The 12920-nt window shown below is 38.2% G+C and overlaps 1 protein-coding gene across 9 annotated transcripts in view; it reads right to left on the bottom strand.

Moving 5' to 3' along the window:
- The window catches only part of TXK (TXK tyrosine kinase), an 85589-nt gene that overhangs the window by 21274 nt on the left and 51395 nt on the right, over positions 1–12920 (bottom strand). For all 9 annotated transcript variants that reach the window (XR_010322103.1, XM_023555036.2, XM_023555034.2 and 6 more), the window contains 2 exons: positions 9515–9589; positions 5747–5918 (listed from right to left, as the gene is read on the bottom strand). Coding sequence is in view for 8 of the 9 variants with exons in the window: in XM_023555036.2 (XP_023410804.1) it covers positions 5747–5918; positions 9515–9589 (247 nt within the window). In the remaining variant the exon portion in view is untranslated. The remainder of the gene's footprint in view (positions 1–5746; positions 5919–9514; positions 9590–12920) is intronic.

The raw sequence follows: 12920 nt of genomic DNA, 5'->3' as shown, positions 1-12920 counted from the left end.
AAGGGCCATATTAAGTAATTCACTGCACTGCAGCCTCTCAAATTCAACATGTCTAAATCAGAACTCTTGATTTTCCCCCAGACCTGTTCTTCAGCCAGTCTCCATCCATTCAGTAAATGGTACCACCCTCTACCTAACAGTGCACATCTGTTATGGATTGAATCGTGTACCTCCACAAAAGATGTTGATGTCCTAAGCCCTTCTACCTGCTATTGGAACTAGGGTCTTTGCAGACGTTATCAATTAAGCTAACATGAGATTATACTGGAGTAGGGTAGGTCCTAATCCCATCTGAGTTGTGTCCTACAAAAGAGGAGATGAGACACAGAGAGACAGATGGAAGGAGGCCCTATGACCACAGAGTTAGGCTACAGCCACAAGCCAAGAAGGGCTACCAGAAGACAGAAGAGACAAGAAAGGATTTTCCTCCAAAGCTTCAGATAGAACATGGCTCTGCTGACACCTTAAATTTGGACTGCTAGCCTCCAAAACTATGAGACAAATTTCTGTTCTTATGATCACCCACTTTGTGGTACTTTGTTACAGCAGCCCTAGGAAACTAATGTTGTTGGTAGGTGTCATCAGGTCAGTTCTGACTCAAGCGACCCTATATACAACAGAATGAAAAACTGCCCCATCCTATGCCATTCTCACAAACACTGATATGCTTTATGCCATTGTTGCGTCACCTGTGTCAGTTCATCTCGTTGAAGGTCATCTTCTTTTTTGCTGATCCTCTGCTTTACCTTCAACCCTGGTAGCATAGTGGTTAAGGGCTTGGCTGCTAACCAAAAAGTCAGCCTTTCAAATCCCCCAGCCACTCCTTGGAAACCCTATGGGGCAGTTCTACTCTGTCCTATAGGGTCGCTATGAGTCGGAATCAACTCGCCTGCAATGGGTCTGCTTTACCAAGGAAACTAATACAACTCCAAAATCTTGGAGTCATCTTTGTTCTCCCCAGGGGCCTTCCATTATCTGCCACATCCAATTTTTCAGAAAATCCTGATAACTTAAAAGCGTAGCCTGAATCTATTTTCTTCTTTCCATCTGCATCCTAAGCCCACCTACAATCATCTTCCATCTGGATCACTGCAATAGCTTCCAATCTACTCTTTCACCCCCACTTTTGATTCCCAATAATCCCCATAATCATTCTCCACATAGCAGCCAGACTGATCTATGCAAAATGTAAAGCAGACCAAGCATCAGGTAAAAATACTCCCAATCTGCCTCGACCGTTCAATCTAAATGAGCCTCCAACCCGCCCCCCCGCCTTTTCTCTTTATCTCATCATTCTGTTTTATAGTCTTAGCCCTTAGCTCTGTTTGAAATTATAGGACACATATGTAATATAAGTACGTTAAAAGCAAGAGCCTTGCTTGTCCTGTTTACCACCATATTTCCAGTGCTTATAATGCTGCCTGGCACACAGGCAGCAATAGACATTTGTTGAATGAAAGAATATAAGAAAACTGAATGATGACGTTGACACTATATTTTGGTTCACCAAGTTAATTATATGAAATCTTTGGAGAATAAATTATTTCTAATTCAAGAGATTACTCATACATGTTTTGGGGAGAGTTTGCAAGGCTATTCGCCTTTATACATGTTTTAACACAGACATAGGCATTTAGAGTCAATGTCTCTTCTTCGCAGCCTGCTACACTTCAGGTGTTGCGACCATCCCATCCTAAATTCTCAAACCAACCCAGGTGCTGCTCAAAATCTTACCCTCTGAAGCTTCTGAAAGTACAGGAGTTTCCTTTCTTTTTCCTCTCATCCCATCAATTTGTCTCCCGACTGTTCCTCCTTTTCCTGATTTATTATACTTTTAATAGCTCTGTACTCATTTCCTTCTTAAAATTTCTTATTTTTAGGTCAAAAGAAAACTCAATACAATTATTTAAAAGATCTGATGGAAAGAATACAATCTGAAAGGAAATAAAAGCTGAAAAACGGCTGCGCTAAACAATAGGTAAAAAATTGCCTTTTTTCTGTTTTCCGAACATTCTGATTTTTTAAAATGGTATTTTAAATAATAAGAGCTAAAACTTATTCTCTTTGCCTAGGTGATCTCATCAAGATTCAAGGTTTTAAATATCATCTCTGGTGACCACACTTAATATCTTCTACCCTGACCTTTATGATTAATATTAATTAACCTTGGAGAAAAAGACTTAGGGATGAGGGGGCAAGAAGGATACAGTGTTTCCACTTTTTACTTTGCTTATTCTGTATTATATGAATTTAAAATTTTAAAACTTTTCTTTAAAAACTAAAATATTTAACTGTGAAGACATGATGTATAGAAATAATAAATAAAATGAAATACTACTCAGATGTTAAATAAAAATTTTAGATAAATTAAAAGTACTTATAAATATGTTGTTTGTTATTGTAAACATAGTTCACTTATCTCCGTCTAATGCACTACTATTTGATGCCTTTGAATTATGATGTTGGTGAAGAATATTGGATAGATCATGGACTGCCGGCAAAACAAACAAGTCTGTCTTCCAAGAGGTACATCCAGAATGCTCCCTAGAAGCAAGGATGGAGAGACTTCATCTCACATATTTCGGACATGTTATCAGGAGGGACCAGTCCCTGGAGAAGGACAGCATGCTTGGTAAAGGAGAGGGTCAGTGAAAAAGAAGAAGACACTTAATGAGATAGATTGACACAGTGGCTGCAACAATGGGTCAAACATAACAACAGACTTGAGGATGGTGCAGGAGCAGGCAGTGTTTCGTTCTGTTGAACATAGGGTCACTACGAGCTGGAACCAGCTTGACAGCAACAACATAACTTTGGTAAATTACATTCAGAGATACAACCCTATAGTTCAACAACTAATATGAAAGATTCTTTAAAGGTGATGCAGTGTGGTATAATTTAGAGAAAACATAGTAGAGCTAAGTCAAAAGACCTGAGTTCAAGTCATTATTCTATCTCCTATTGGCTACATGACTACAGACAATTTAAAGTTTCTGAACCTCAGTTTTTTTTTTTCTCATGAAATAGGAATAATAAAACCTGTCCTGCTTACTTTCAGTGAATATTAAGTGAATTAATGTGTATGAATGTATTATAAAAAGTATAAACCAAGGTGAAAATATAAAGATAATGTCAGAAAGTTTAATAGCTGAAGTTGTCTCAGAGGGAACAGGCTGGTTTATTTTCATTTTCTAAGAAGCCTTTAGCAGATGCTATGGAAACCCCATGAGAACAGACTTCCAATTTAGACTATATCCCTCAGTATAGCGATTAAGAGCACAGCATACATTTGAAATTTTTCTTCTAACGCACTGGAAAAACTCCATAGACTATCAACAATTTTGGCTAATTATTATGGCAATGCTGTCATATCTGTCATATAGTAGTTGCTTAATAAATGATTGTTAAATATTATATAGTTACGATCCCAGGCTTCGAGCCCAGTTGACAGTTCTGATTTCAATCAGAAGCTCTACCAATGATTTGTTGTGTTACTATAGACAAATTACATAGACTTTCTAAATTTTTGTTTTCTCATCCATAAAACTGAGATATTAATAGTCCCTACCGCGGAATTATTATAAGGATTCATTAACTCAGTCAATAATCCACAAATATCTTTTGAGCCTTATCGTTTCAGGCACACCAGGTTAAACAAGAGAGATGAGTAAGGCCCCATTTTTATGGAGCTTACATTCTAGTGGGGGAGAAACAAAACAAAAACACATGATGCTTCCAAGCAGTGGTGAGCGAGCACTTTGCTGGAACTTGCACAAGTTACTATAATAGAAAGCGTTTGTGGATGGACATGCTAACTTCAACAGTGGTCAGGCAAGACATTTCAGAGGAGTCACATTTGAACTATAAACTCACAAGAAGGAGGTAATACGTGCGATCATTTATGAGCTCAGTACATGTCAGCTATCCAATTTTCTAAAGATTAATATATTTCCAGCAGATGTTAAAATGGAACTCTTCCTGCCTCACTTTTCAAGTCAGACAAAAATCAGCTATGTTCAAACCAAAGAACACATTGTGTCCATCTAAACTGACTTAAAAGTAAGCCCTTAGCCTTAGCCCTGCCTCTGTCACTGCCAGGGGATAGAGAAATTGTTACTCTTCACCAGGCACCATCCATCTTCTACTGCCCTTGTCCTCAGAGATCTTGGCCCCAAATGCCCAATCAGGCTTGAACCTTTCATGAATCACCTCATCATGAACTTAAACAACAATCTCTTTTCCTAGTGGTTGATAGCTTCAGCTCTCCCTGAATCATATCTTCCACTTATTGTTTTCTTATTATGCCTATTTAATCTAACACACAGGAATACAATTTCTGTCTGCCCTTTAGGATTAGTAAAAACTATCCTGGACACAGGAGCCCTGGTGGGGCAGTGGTTAAGTGTTTGGCTGCTAACCAAAATGTCAGCAACTGGAATTCACTAGCCACTCTTTGGAAATCCTATGGGGGCAGTTCTGCTCCATCCTATAACACTGCTGAGTTGGAATTGATGGGATGGCAACAGGTATCCTGGACACATGGAGCCCTAGTGGTGAAGAGGTTAAGAGCTATGGCTGCTAACCAAGAGGTTGGCAGTTTGAATCCATCAGCCACTCCTTGGAAACCCTGTGGGGCAGTTCTACTCTGTCCTAAAGGGTTGCTATGAGTTGGAATTGACTCAATGGCAATGGGTTTTTTGTTTGTTTGTTTATCCTGGGAGCAGACAATAACAGGATGCAAGGGCTAGACAGGTGCCTGGGACACAAAAACATCACTGCGAAGCTGGTGTACTGGTAAATTGTGTTTATCATAACTTCCTTCAGAATTTCTTCCATTGTAAGTGGTAGGAAACTATATTTTGATAGAACACTTGGTAGATGAGAGCCCCAAGACACATCATTGCTCTGCCTTCAAAGGAAAATGGATCCAGTTACTTATCTGTGTTATTATTATATTTTTTCCAATTCGGATCTGCAGTTTGGGACAGAACTAAATTGTGTACAATAAAGGAATGTCTAGGTCATGCCACCTGGAGGCTCCCTTCTCTACCAGATAGCTGATCCACTAAATAAATGTTGAACAAACATTTTTAAGATGTTGATTTGAAATATGCCAAATTATTGGGTGTCCTGGGTGACAGCTTGTCTCAGTCCAGCCCCAATTAGAGATGTAAACCACAGCCACATGTTTATCAGAGTTAGAAAGCCCCACTGGAAATCACAGGAGTTAAGAGCAGATTCCTAGGGTCTACAAAGAGGGCAGGTTCAGAACCACTTCTTGGAAGGCTCTGAATGCATAAATTCTCTGAAAGCAAACGCTTTATCATTACAAAAACATGAACACTTTCTGGCCACTGAGAGATGCCCTTTCAAAAGATGAGCAGTATATTATTACCTAGACTCAACCAATATTTTTACTCTGGGAAGATGAAAAAAAAAAAGAACACTTATGGTTGAGCTCAAAAAAATAAAATAAAAGGCATGCCTGGTACTTGCATAGATTGTCATATTTTTTCTCACATTGACCCAGTAAGATAGGTATTGTACATCTCCATTTTACAGACGAGGAAACTTGGGGCTTAGAACAGTGAAGCAACTCATCCAGGTCACACAAAGGTTAGATAATTGGCCCAAGTCATACAACCACCTTGGGCGGAGTCGTGACACAAATAGAGGTGTGGCTGACTCCAAGGTTCATGACACCAGCACGATGTATAATTTTTATCTGGATGTTGTTTATACTTACATCATCACTTTAGCCTCTTCGATGAAATCCTCTTCAGACATGGACCCTTCGTTGATGGCCTTGATGGCTACCTGGATATGTGCTCGCCATTGACCTAAATGGACCACCCCAAACTGACCGCTTCCAATCTCCTTTATGAAAGCCAACTCGGATGGATCGATCTCCCACTTTTCTGAAAAGTAAGAAGTTAAAAACAGGACAGAGAATATTACAACGTTAGAGCTAAAAAGATTTAGGCATTACATAGGCCTTATTTTACAAGGAAATTAAAAAATTTATAAACGAGTGGAAAGGAGTCGTAACCATTTTTAACACTCTTATCACTGTAATTCAAGAAAGTGAGCCTTCAAGTTTAAAAACACAACTTTATATACTTGGCAAGGAATATGTAACAAATTATGCATGTAAAAGCATGCTTTCTCTTTTCACAGAGACCCAGAATGAAATACATGTCTGCGCCTTTCTAAGTAAAATCCACTAAAACTTGACCAGGGACCAAAATATTCATGTTCCCAGTCTGTGTTTGTCCTGGTGAGTAAAATTATGAGGCAGATAAAATTTGTAATGTGCCTGCCTCCCCCATTTTAGTTCCTTCTACTCCTTCCCTTCTCACTCCCATGCCTAATGAATTTTTCTGCTTGGTATCTCTTATCCTTAGGGAAAAATCTAATAAATTCATCTAATAATTATGTTAAATATTAGAATCTAACCCACATATATAAATAAGCCTATGTTTGTAATGCAATTTATGTCACTGTATACATTTTTAGTCAGTAGAAACAAATCAGGAAAAAAAGAACTTTTAAAAATAAGTTTTGAAAACAAAAGCAGCAAATCTTTTTTTGGCCCTGGCGGTGCAGTGGTTAAGTGCTTGGCTGCTAACCCAAAACTTGGCAGCTCAAATCCACCAGCCTCTCCTTGGGAACCCTATGGAGCAGTTCTACTGTGTCCTATAGGGTCACTACTGCGTCCTATAGGGTCACTAGGACTCAGAATTGACTGGATGGCAACAGATTTGGCTTGTTGGTTTTTTTTTTATATAGCAACACCGCTCTCTGCTGGAAGGTTAGAACAATCCATTTAAAAGAACTGAAAAAACAGTATGTTTTAACAGCTTTGCTAAGTACTCCCTTCCCAATTCAAAAGGAGCTTCTAGAGGAAGACATGGGAAAATACATTCATGACTTTGAGATTGGCATCTATTTGTTAAAACACAACATAACTGTGAAGGAAAATATCGATAAATTACACTTCATAAAAATCCTGTTCCTCAAGATTGGCAGAAGGTATGTCCAAAACATATAACCAACAACAACTCCTATTCAGAATATGAATAAATCAATTAGAAAAATACAGATAACTCTATTTTTTAAAGTGCAGAAAATGAAGAGCGTGCTCTCACAAAAGAAAATATTCAGTGAAAATATTCAGTGAACACTAAACCTATGAAAAGTTGATCAAAACAATTACTCACCAGGGAAATGCAAATTTAAGCCATAATGAGATACTACTACACACTCACCAGATGGGCTAAAAAAATTTTTTTTTCTTAAATGAGAATGCCAATTATTGGCAAAGATGTGTGCAGCAACTGGGACTCTTATACACTGTTGATGGGAGTGCAATTCCGAACAACCTTTTTAGGAAAATTGACAGTATCCACAAAATCAGAGTATGTGCACAACTTATGACCCAGCAATTCTACTCTTAAATATGTATCCAACACATCTTGGAACACAAATATGTGCTTAACTTCATTATATGTGTATATATAAAACAAAAAAAACCCAGCGCCGTCGAGTCGATATAGATATATATATAAAGCCAAACCCATTGCCATCAAGTTGATTCTGACTCATAGCGACCTCACAGGACAGAGTAGAACAGGCCCATAGGGTTTCCAAGGAGCAGCTGGTGGATTCGAACTGCCAACCTCTCTCTCTCTCTTCATAACAACATTGTTTGTAAGAGCCCAAAATTGCAAACAATCCAAATGGCCATCTAAAGAAGCATGGATTAACAGATCGTGGTATAGTTACGCAGTATAGTACTACACAGCAATGAAAATGAACCAACTACATCCAACAGTATGGATGAAATTCATAGGCATAATGATGACTGGAAGAAGCCAGATACAAGAGAGTATACAGTGTATAGTTCCATTTATAGAAAGTATTCCAAACTAAGCAAAACTACTCAAGCTACAGAATTATAAATTGTGCATGTTATAGTTTAAAAAAAAAAGGCCAAACTCATTGCAATTGACTCAATTCTAACTCATAGCAGTCCCGTAGGACAGAGTAGAACCACCCCATAGAGTTTCCAAGGCTATAACCTTTACAGAAGCACACTGCCACATCTTTCTCCTGTGGAGCAGCTTGGTGGTTTTGAACTGCCAATCTTTCAGTTAGCAGTTGAGTGCTTAATCACTGTGCCACCAGGGCTCCTCCATGTTATAGTTCAGTTAAAAAAAAATTCAAGAAGCTTATTTTTTTAAAAATTAAAGAGAATCATGTCTAACTTACTCCCTGGGTTATACAGTCAACATGTTCAGCTACTAACTGAAAGGTTGGAGGTTCAAGTTGACCCATTGCACCTTGGAAGAAAGGCCTGGCAACCTTACTTCTAAAAAATCAGCCATTGAAAACCCGATGGAGCACAGTTCTACTCTGACACACATGAGGTCACCATAAGTCAGAGTCAACTGAACTGCAACTAAAACAGTAAAAAAAAAAAAAAAAAATTTTATTTTATTTATTTTATTTATTTATTTATTTTTAGATATGTCTAATTTAAGAAGTAAATTGATAATGGTAAAATTTTTTAATACTATAGATTTTACGGGGCAAAAAAAAAAAAAAATCCAAGCACCCTGAAATCACTGCCCTCCTATAACAAACAATACAACAAGACCCTGAGTCCTGGTTACCTGTTACACAATATAGTTGTGTTATCTTTTTTTTTCAGTATATTCTGAGTCCCACTAATGGGAGAAATTTAGGGGAATAAAGTGTCACCAAATTAGAAAACAGAATTTCCTGGCTCTTATTTATTCTCACAGATTTTCAAATACCACATCAGCTAGAAATGGTTCAAATCAAACTTCACGCAGGCTCTATTTGAAAAAGGTGAAGAGGTCACTTTTAACAGCTCCAGATTCTCTTGGGGAGGAGTCATTTTCCTGCCATCCTTGTAACCAGAGAGAAAAGCCCAGATGTTCAAATAAAAAGAATTGTAATTTATCAAAATAGTGAAGATTAATATGCTGGGTAATAGATAATGAAATTTGAAGTAGTGCCGAAACATTTCTTCCCAAAGTTTAAATTGCCCTTATGAGATGCACATATTTAAACGTTACAGAGGGGGATTCTCTGAGAAGAAATGTACCTAGACAGACATCGCAAAAGAGCTGACTCATGAGGTTGCCACACGTGACACACGTGGAGTCATAAGGATTGACTCGATGGCAACTGATTTGGTTTTTGTTTTTTATAGGGAGCTGGGGTGGATTATTTACAGGATTTGATATTTTACTTCAACAAATGAGTATACTTTTGTTGCTGTTAGGTGCCATTGAGTCGATTCCAACTCATGGTGACCCTATGTGACAGATGAGAAGCCCCATAGGGTTTCCCAGGCTGTAATCTTTTCAGAAGCAGATTGCCAGGTCTTTCACACAGCCACTGGGTGAGTTCACACTGCCAAGCTTTAGGTTAGTAGCTGAGTGCTTAACCAATGCACCGCCAGGGCTCCTTAAGTATAGTTTACCGTAGCTAAAACCAGCTGTGGTTGGCAAACAGCTCCCCATCAGCCCAACTGGGTAGCGGAGACGGGTCATGAGACCTAGGGAAAAAAGAGAAATGATGTTTCAAACCAAATTACTCATATAAAAGAAAAAATTAAATACCTAGAAGATAGGACCATACTTTAAATAAATGAGGCAAAAAAAAAAGTTTATTCTACAAGATAGTATGTTTACTTTCTTTTCCCATTTGAAAAACACTTTTTAGGCTCATTGTACACAATTTAAAAACTCCAAGAAAGTATAAAGATGAAATAAAAACCCCTTACAAAATCTTGGCATCCGGAGATACGTCATTGTCATTTCGGTGAACACCTTTGCAACAACCTCCATAAGCTTATTTGAAATCATATACATATGTCAGCATGTTTTACATAAACAGATTTCCTGGATGGTGCAAATAGTTGAGCACTCAGCCACTACCCGAGAGGTTGGTGGTTTGAACCTCCCCAGAGGTGCTTCAGAAGAAAGGAATGGCAATCAACTAATGAAAGAACCCAACCATGAAAATTCAATGGAGTGCAGTTCTTCTCTGAAACACAGAATCGACTCAATGACAACTTGTTTGGGTTTTGTGTTGTTGTGTTGTTGTTTAGTAGGAAGAGTAAAGCAAGGACCTACAGTAGATATATTTAGGAGATGAAATTAATTGCACTTGATAATTAATTGGAAGTTAGGCATTAAGGAGAATGGAAACATCCACTGTGACTTCTATGTTTCCAAACCATGTAATTGGCTGGACGGAGGTACTATTCCCTGAATAGACAACAGGAAGAGGAGTAGACCTGGAGGGAGACTGGTTGTATAAGACAAGCTGATTTCATTATTGTAGTTGAAGGCTCAGGGTCCCTGTAGGGTTGCTATGAGTTGGAATCGACTTGTCAACAATGGACTTGGAGGCAGAGGTATAAGTAAGGAAGAGGTAATAATGAAGTAGACAGGAAAGTGGATAGTATTGGAAAAGAGGTGGTTGTGAAGAAATTGGAAAAGTTCTCAGTTACTAGAGAGAATAAGAAAAGATGCTCACCAGTGACCCTGAACACCTAGATGAGGTTGGAGCCCTCAGCTAAACGGACCTCTGTAACACATGATTCAAATAGAGAACAGAGGAAGAAATTCCTTTAGACCCCAAAATTTTCCTCTAACTTCAGTGTTTTTATTTGTCAAATAATTTTATTCTGTGACTTTCTACCAAAGAGTTGATGGTAACCTATCGCTCTCTGACAGAAGTTTGTTGCTGTCTTTGTGTTGCTGTACTTCTGGCACCTGAATTGCCATGACTTAAATTGACCAGATCTCAGAAAACAGACAGGATAGTCATGGGTTCAAATTTAAAACCAGTACCAGTTGCTATCAAGGTGATTCTGACTCACAGTGACCACATATGTGTCACAGTCAAACTGTACTCTATAGGGTTTTCAATGGCTGATTTTTCAGAAGCAGACCACCGGGACTTTCTTACAAGGTACCTCTGGGTAGAGCCAAACCTCTAGCCTTTTGGTTAGCAGCAGAATGCGTTCACCATTTGTACCACCCAGGGCCTCAAATTTAAAGCCTCTTCCAAAATGGGCTCAACAAAATATCCCCCGATGACATGATTTGCCTCCTTTTAGCAGAACAAGGTAGTAGAGTGCAGACTCTGAAGCCATAGCTTGTGGGTTCAAATCTCAGCACAGCTACTTATTAACAGCGTGACCTTGAGCAAATTACATCACAGCTCTGTGCTTCAGTTTCCTTATCTGCAAAATGGAGATAACAATAGAACCTACCTCCTAGGACTGCTCTGAAGTTTAAATAAATAAATACACATAAAAGCACTCAGAACAGGGACTGGCCCAAAGTAAGTCTTCAATAAAGATCAGCTATTTCTGGATCCCATAACTTTTCTCTTATTATCCTTCTTTTTTGTTTTTGTTTTCTTATTTTTTTCTCCTTTCTTTTCTAGAAAACAGCATCAAGTTCATAAATTTTCAACCAGTTTTTAATTTACTCTCTTTTGATTTAGTTTTTATTTTTAATTTTTTCATATTTTGTGCATTATAATAATAATTTATATGCATTGTAGTAAAAAAAAATCCCAAACCTGAGAGCTATCTCTAAAGCAGAAAATGAAAGCCTTCTTTATTGCCTGTCTCAGTCCCCAGAGGTAAATATTAACAGTTTATAGTCTGTTATAATCTGATTTGAGTAAAAAATCTTATGTAAACTTTAACAGAGTTTTTTCTAGGCACGTACTGTGTGTGTAATAATAAAATATATATATGACAAAATTGGACTATATTCTATATTTACTATTCCGTACTTTTTTTTTTCACTTAATGATTTATCAGGAATATCTTTTCACGTCAGCACATCCTAATCTATCTCATTTTTTTTTAAACCTCACCACCATAACCCCTCTGCTTCCTGGATTTTTTTCTTCTAAGGAAGGAGGATGAGGAGCGTGAAGGAGAAAACTCAGAACAGGTTACCTGATGGGGGATTTCTATCTCTAGCCACAACTCTGCCCTTCCTGGCCCCACCCAGATATTTTGCCCCACCCTTTCTGATCAAACTCCCAGTGACCATCTGGAATATTCATGTGGACTCATCGCACAAGTGGATACAAAGTTCCCTGGATTTATTCCCAATATTTAGAAGCAGTGTAACGGAAAATTGGCCACTTTCCTAAGGGTTTTTGTGTGTGTGTGTCAGTGCAACTTTTCATAAAGAAATTTTTAAAAGCATACTGCATGACAAGAATTCAAAACAATTTGAAATGTTACAGCGGGTTCCAAGTTCTGTAATGCTGAGGTAAGAAGATTTCCCCATGGCCTTACAGTGGTCCAGCACAGGTTGGGTGAGGGCTGAACACATGATTGTAATTGTAGAAATTTCTGGAATCCCACATCTTTCCACAAATCATGTTTTTGCACAAATAGGAATTATTGCAAAGAACAGCTGGGGAAGATAATTAAATTTGCCTTATATATAAGCCAAATTCTAACTGTGAATGGCTCTCTAGCTCTCTCTGTTTGTCAAACAAGAAAAAGCAGAGAATGAGAGACTTAAGGGTAGTTTTCTATTGCAATTGTCTAAAGGCAGAGAGTAGATTTACGGGGCAAAGAGAAGGAAACTTCATTATTAGGGCATTTGGAATCATATTACATTTAAACCAGTTGCCAGTGAGTCAATTCTGATTCATGGCAACACTGAATAGAAGAGTGTTCCATAGGATTTTCAATGGCTGTGATCTATTGTAAGTAGGTTGCCAGGCCTTTCTTCCAAGAAACTTCTGGGTGGATTCAAACCACCAACCTTTCATACAGTAGCTGAACGTTTAATCATTTGTACCACCCTCGTATGTGTGTGTTGTGTGCCCTTGAGCTAATT

This window comes from Loxodonta africana, chromosome 5, assembly GCF_030014295.1.
Source record: "Loxodonta africana isolate mLoxAfr1 chromosome 5, mLoxAfr1.hap2, whole genome shotgun sequence".
Taxonomy (NCBI): Eukaryota; Metazoa; Chordata; class Mammalia; order Proboscidea; family Elephantidae; genus Loxodonta; species Loxodonta africana.
This window is presented reverse-complemented; position numbering and strand designations above follow the sequence as displayed.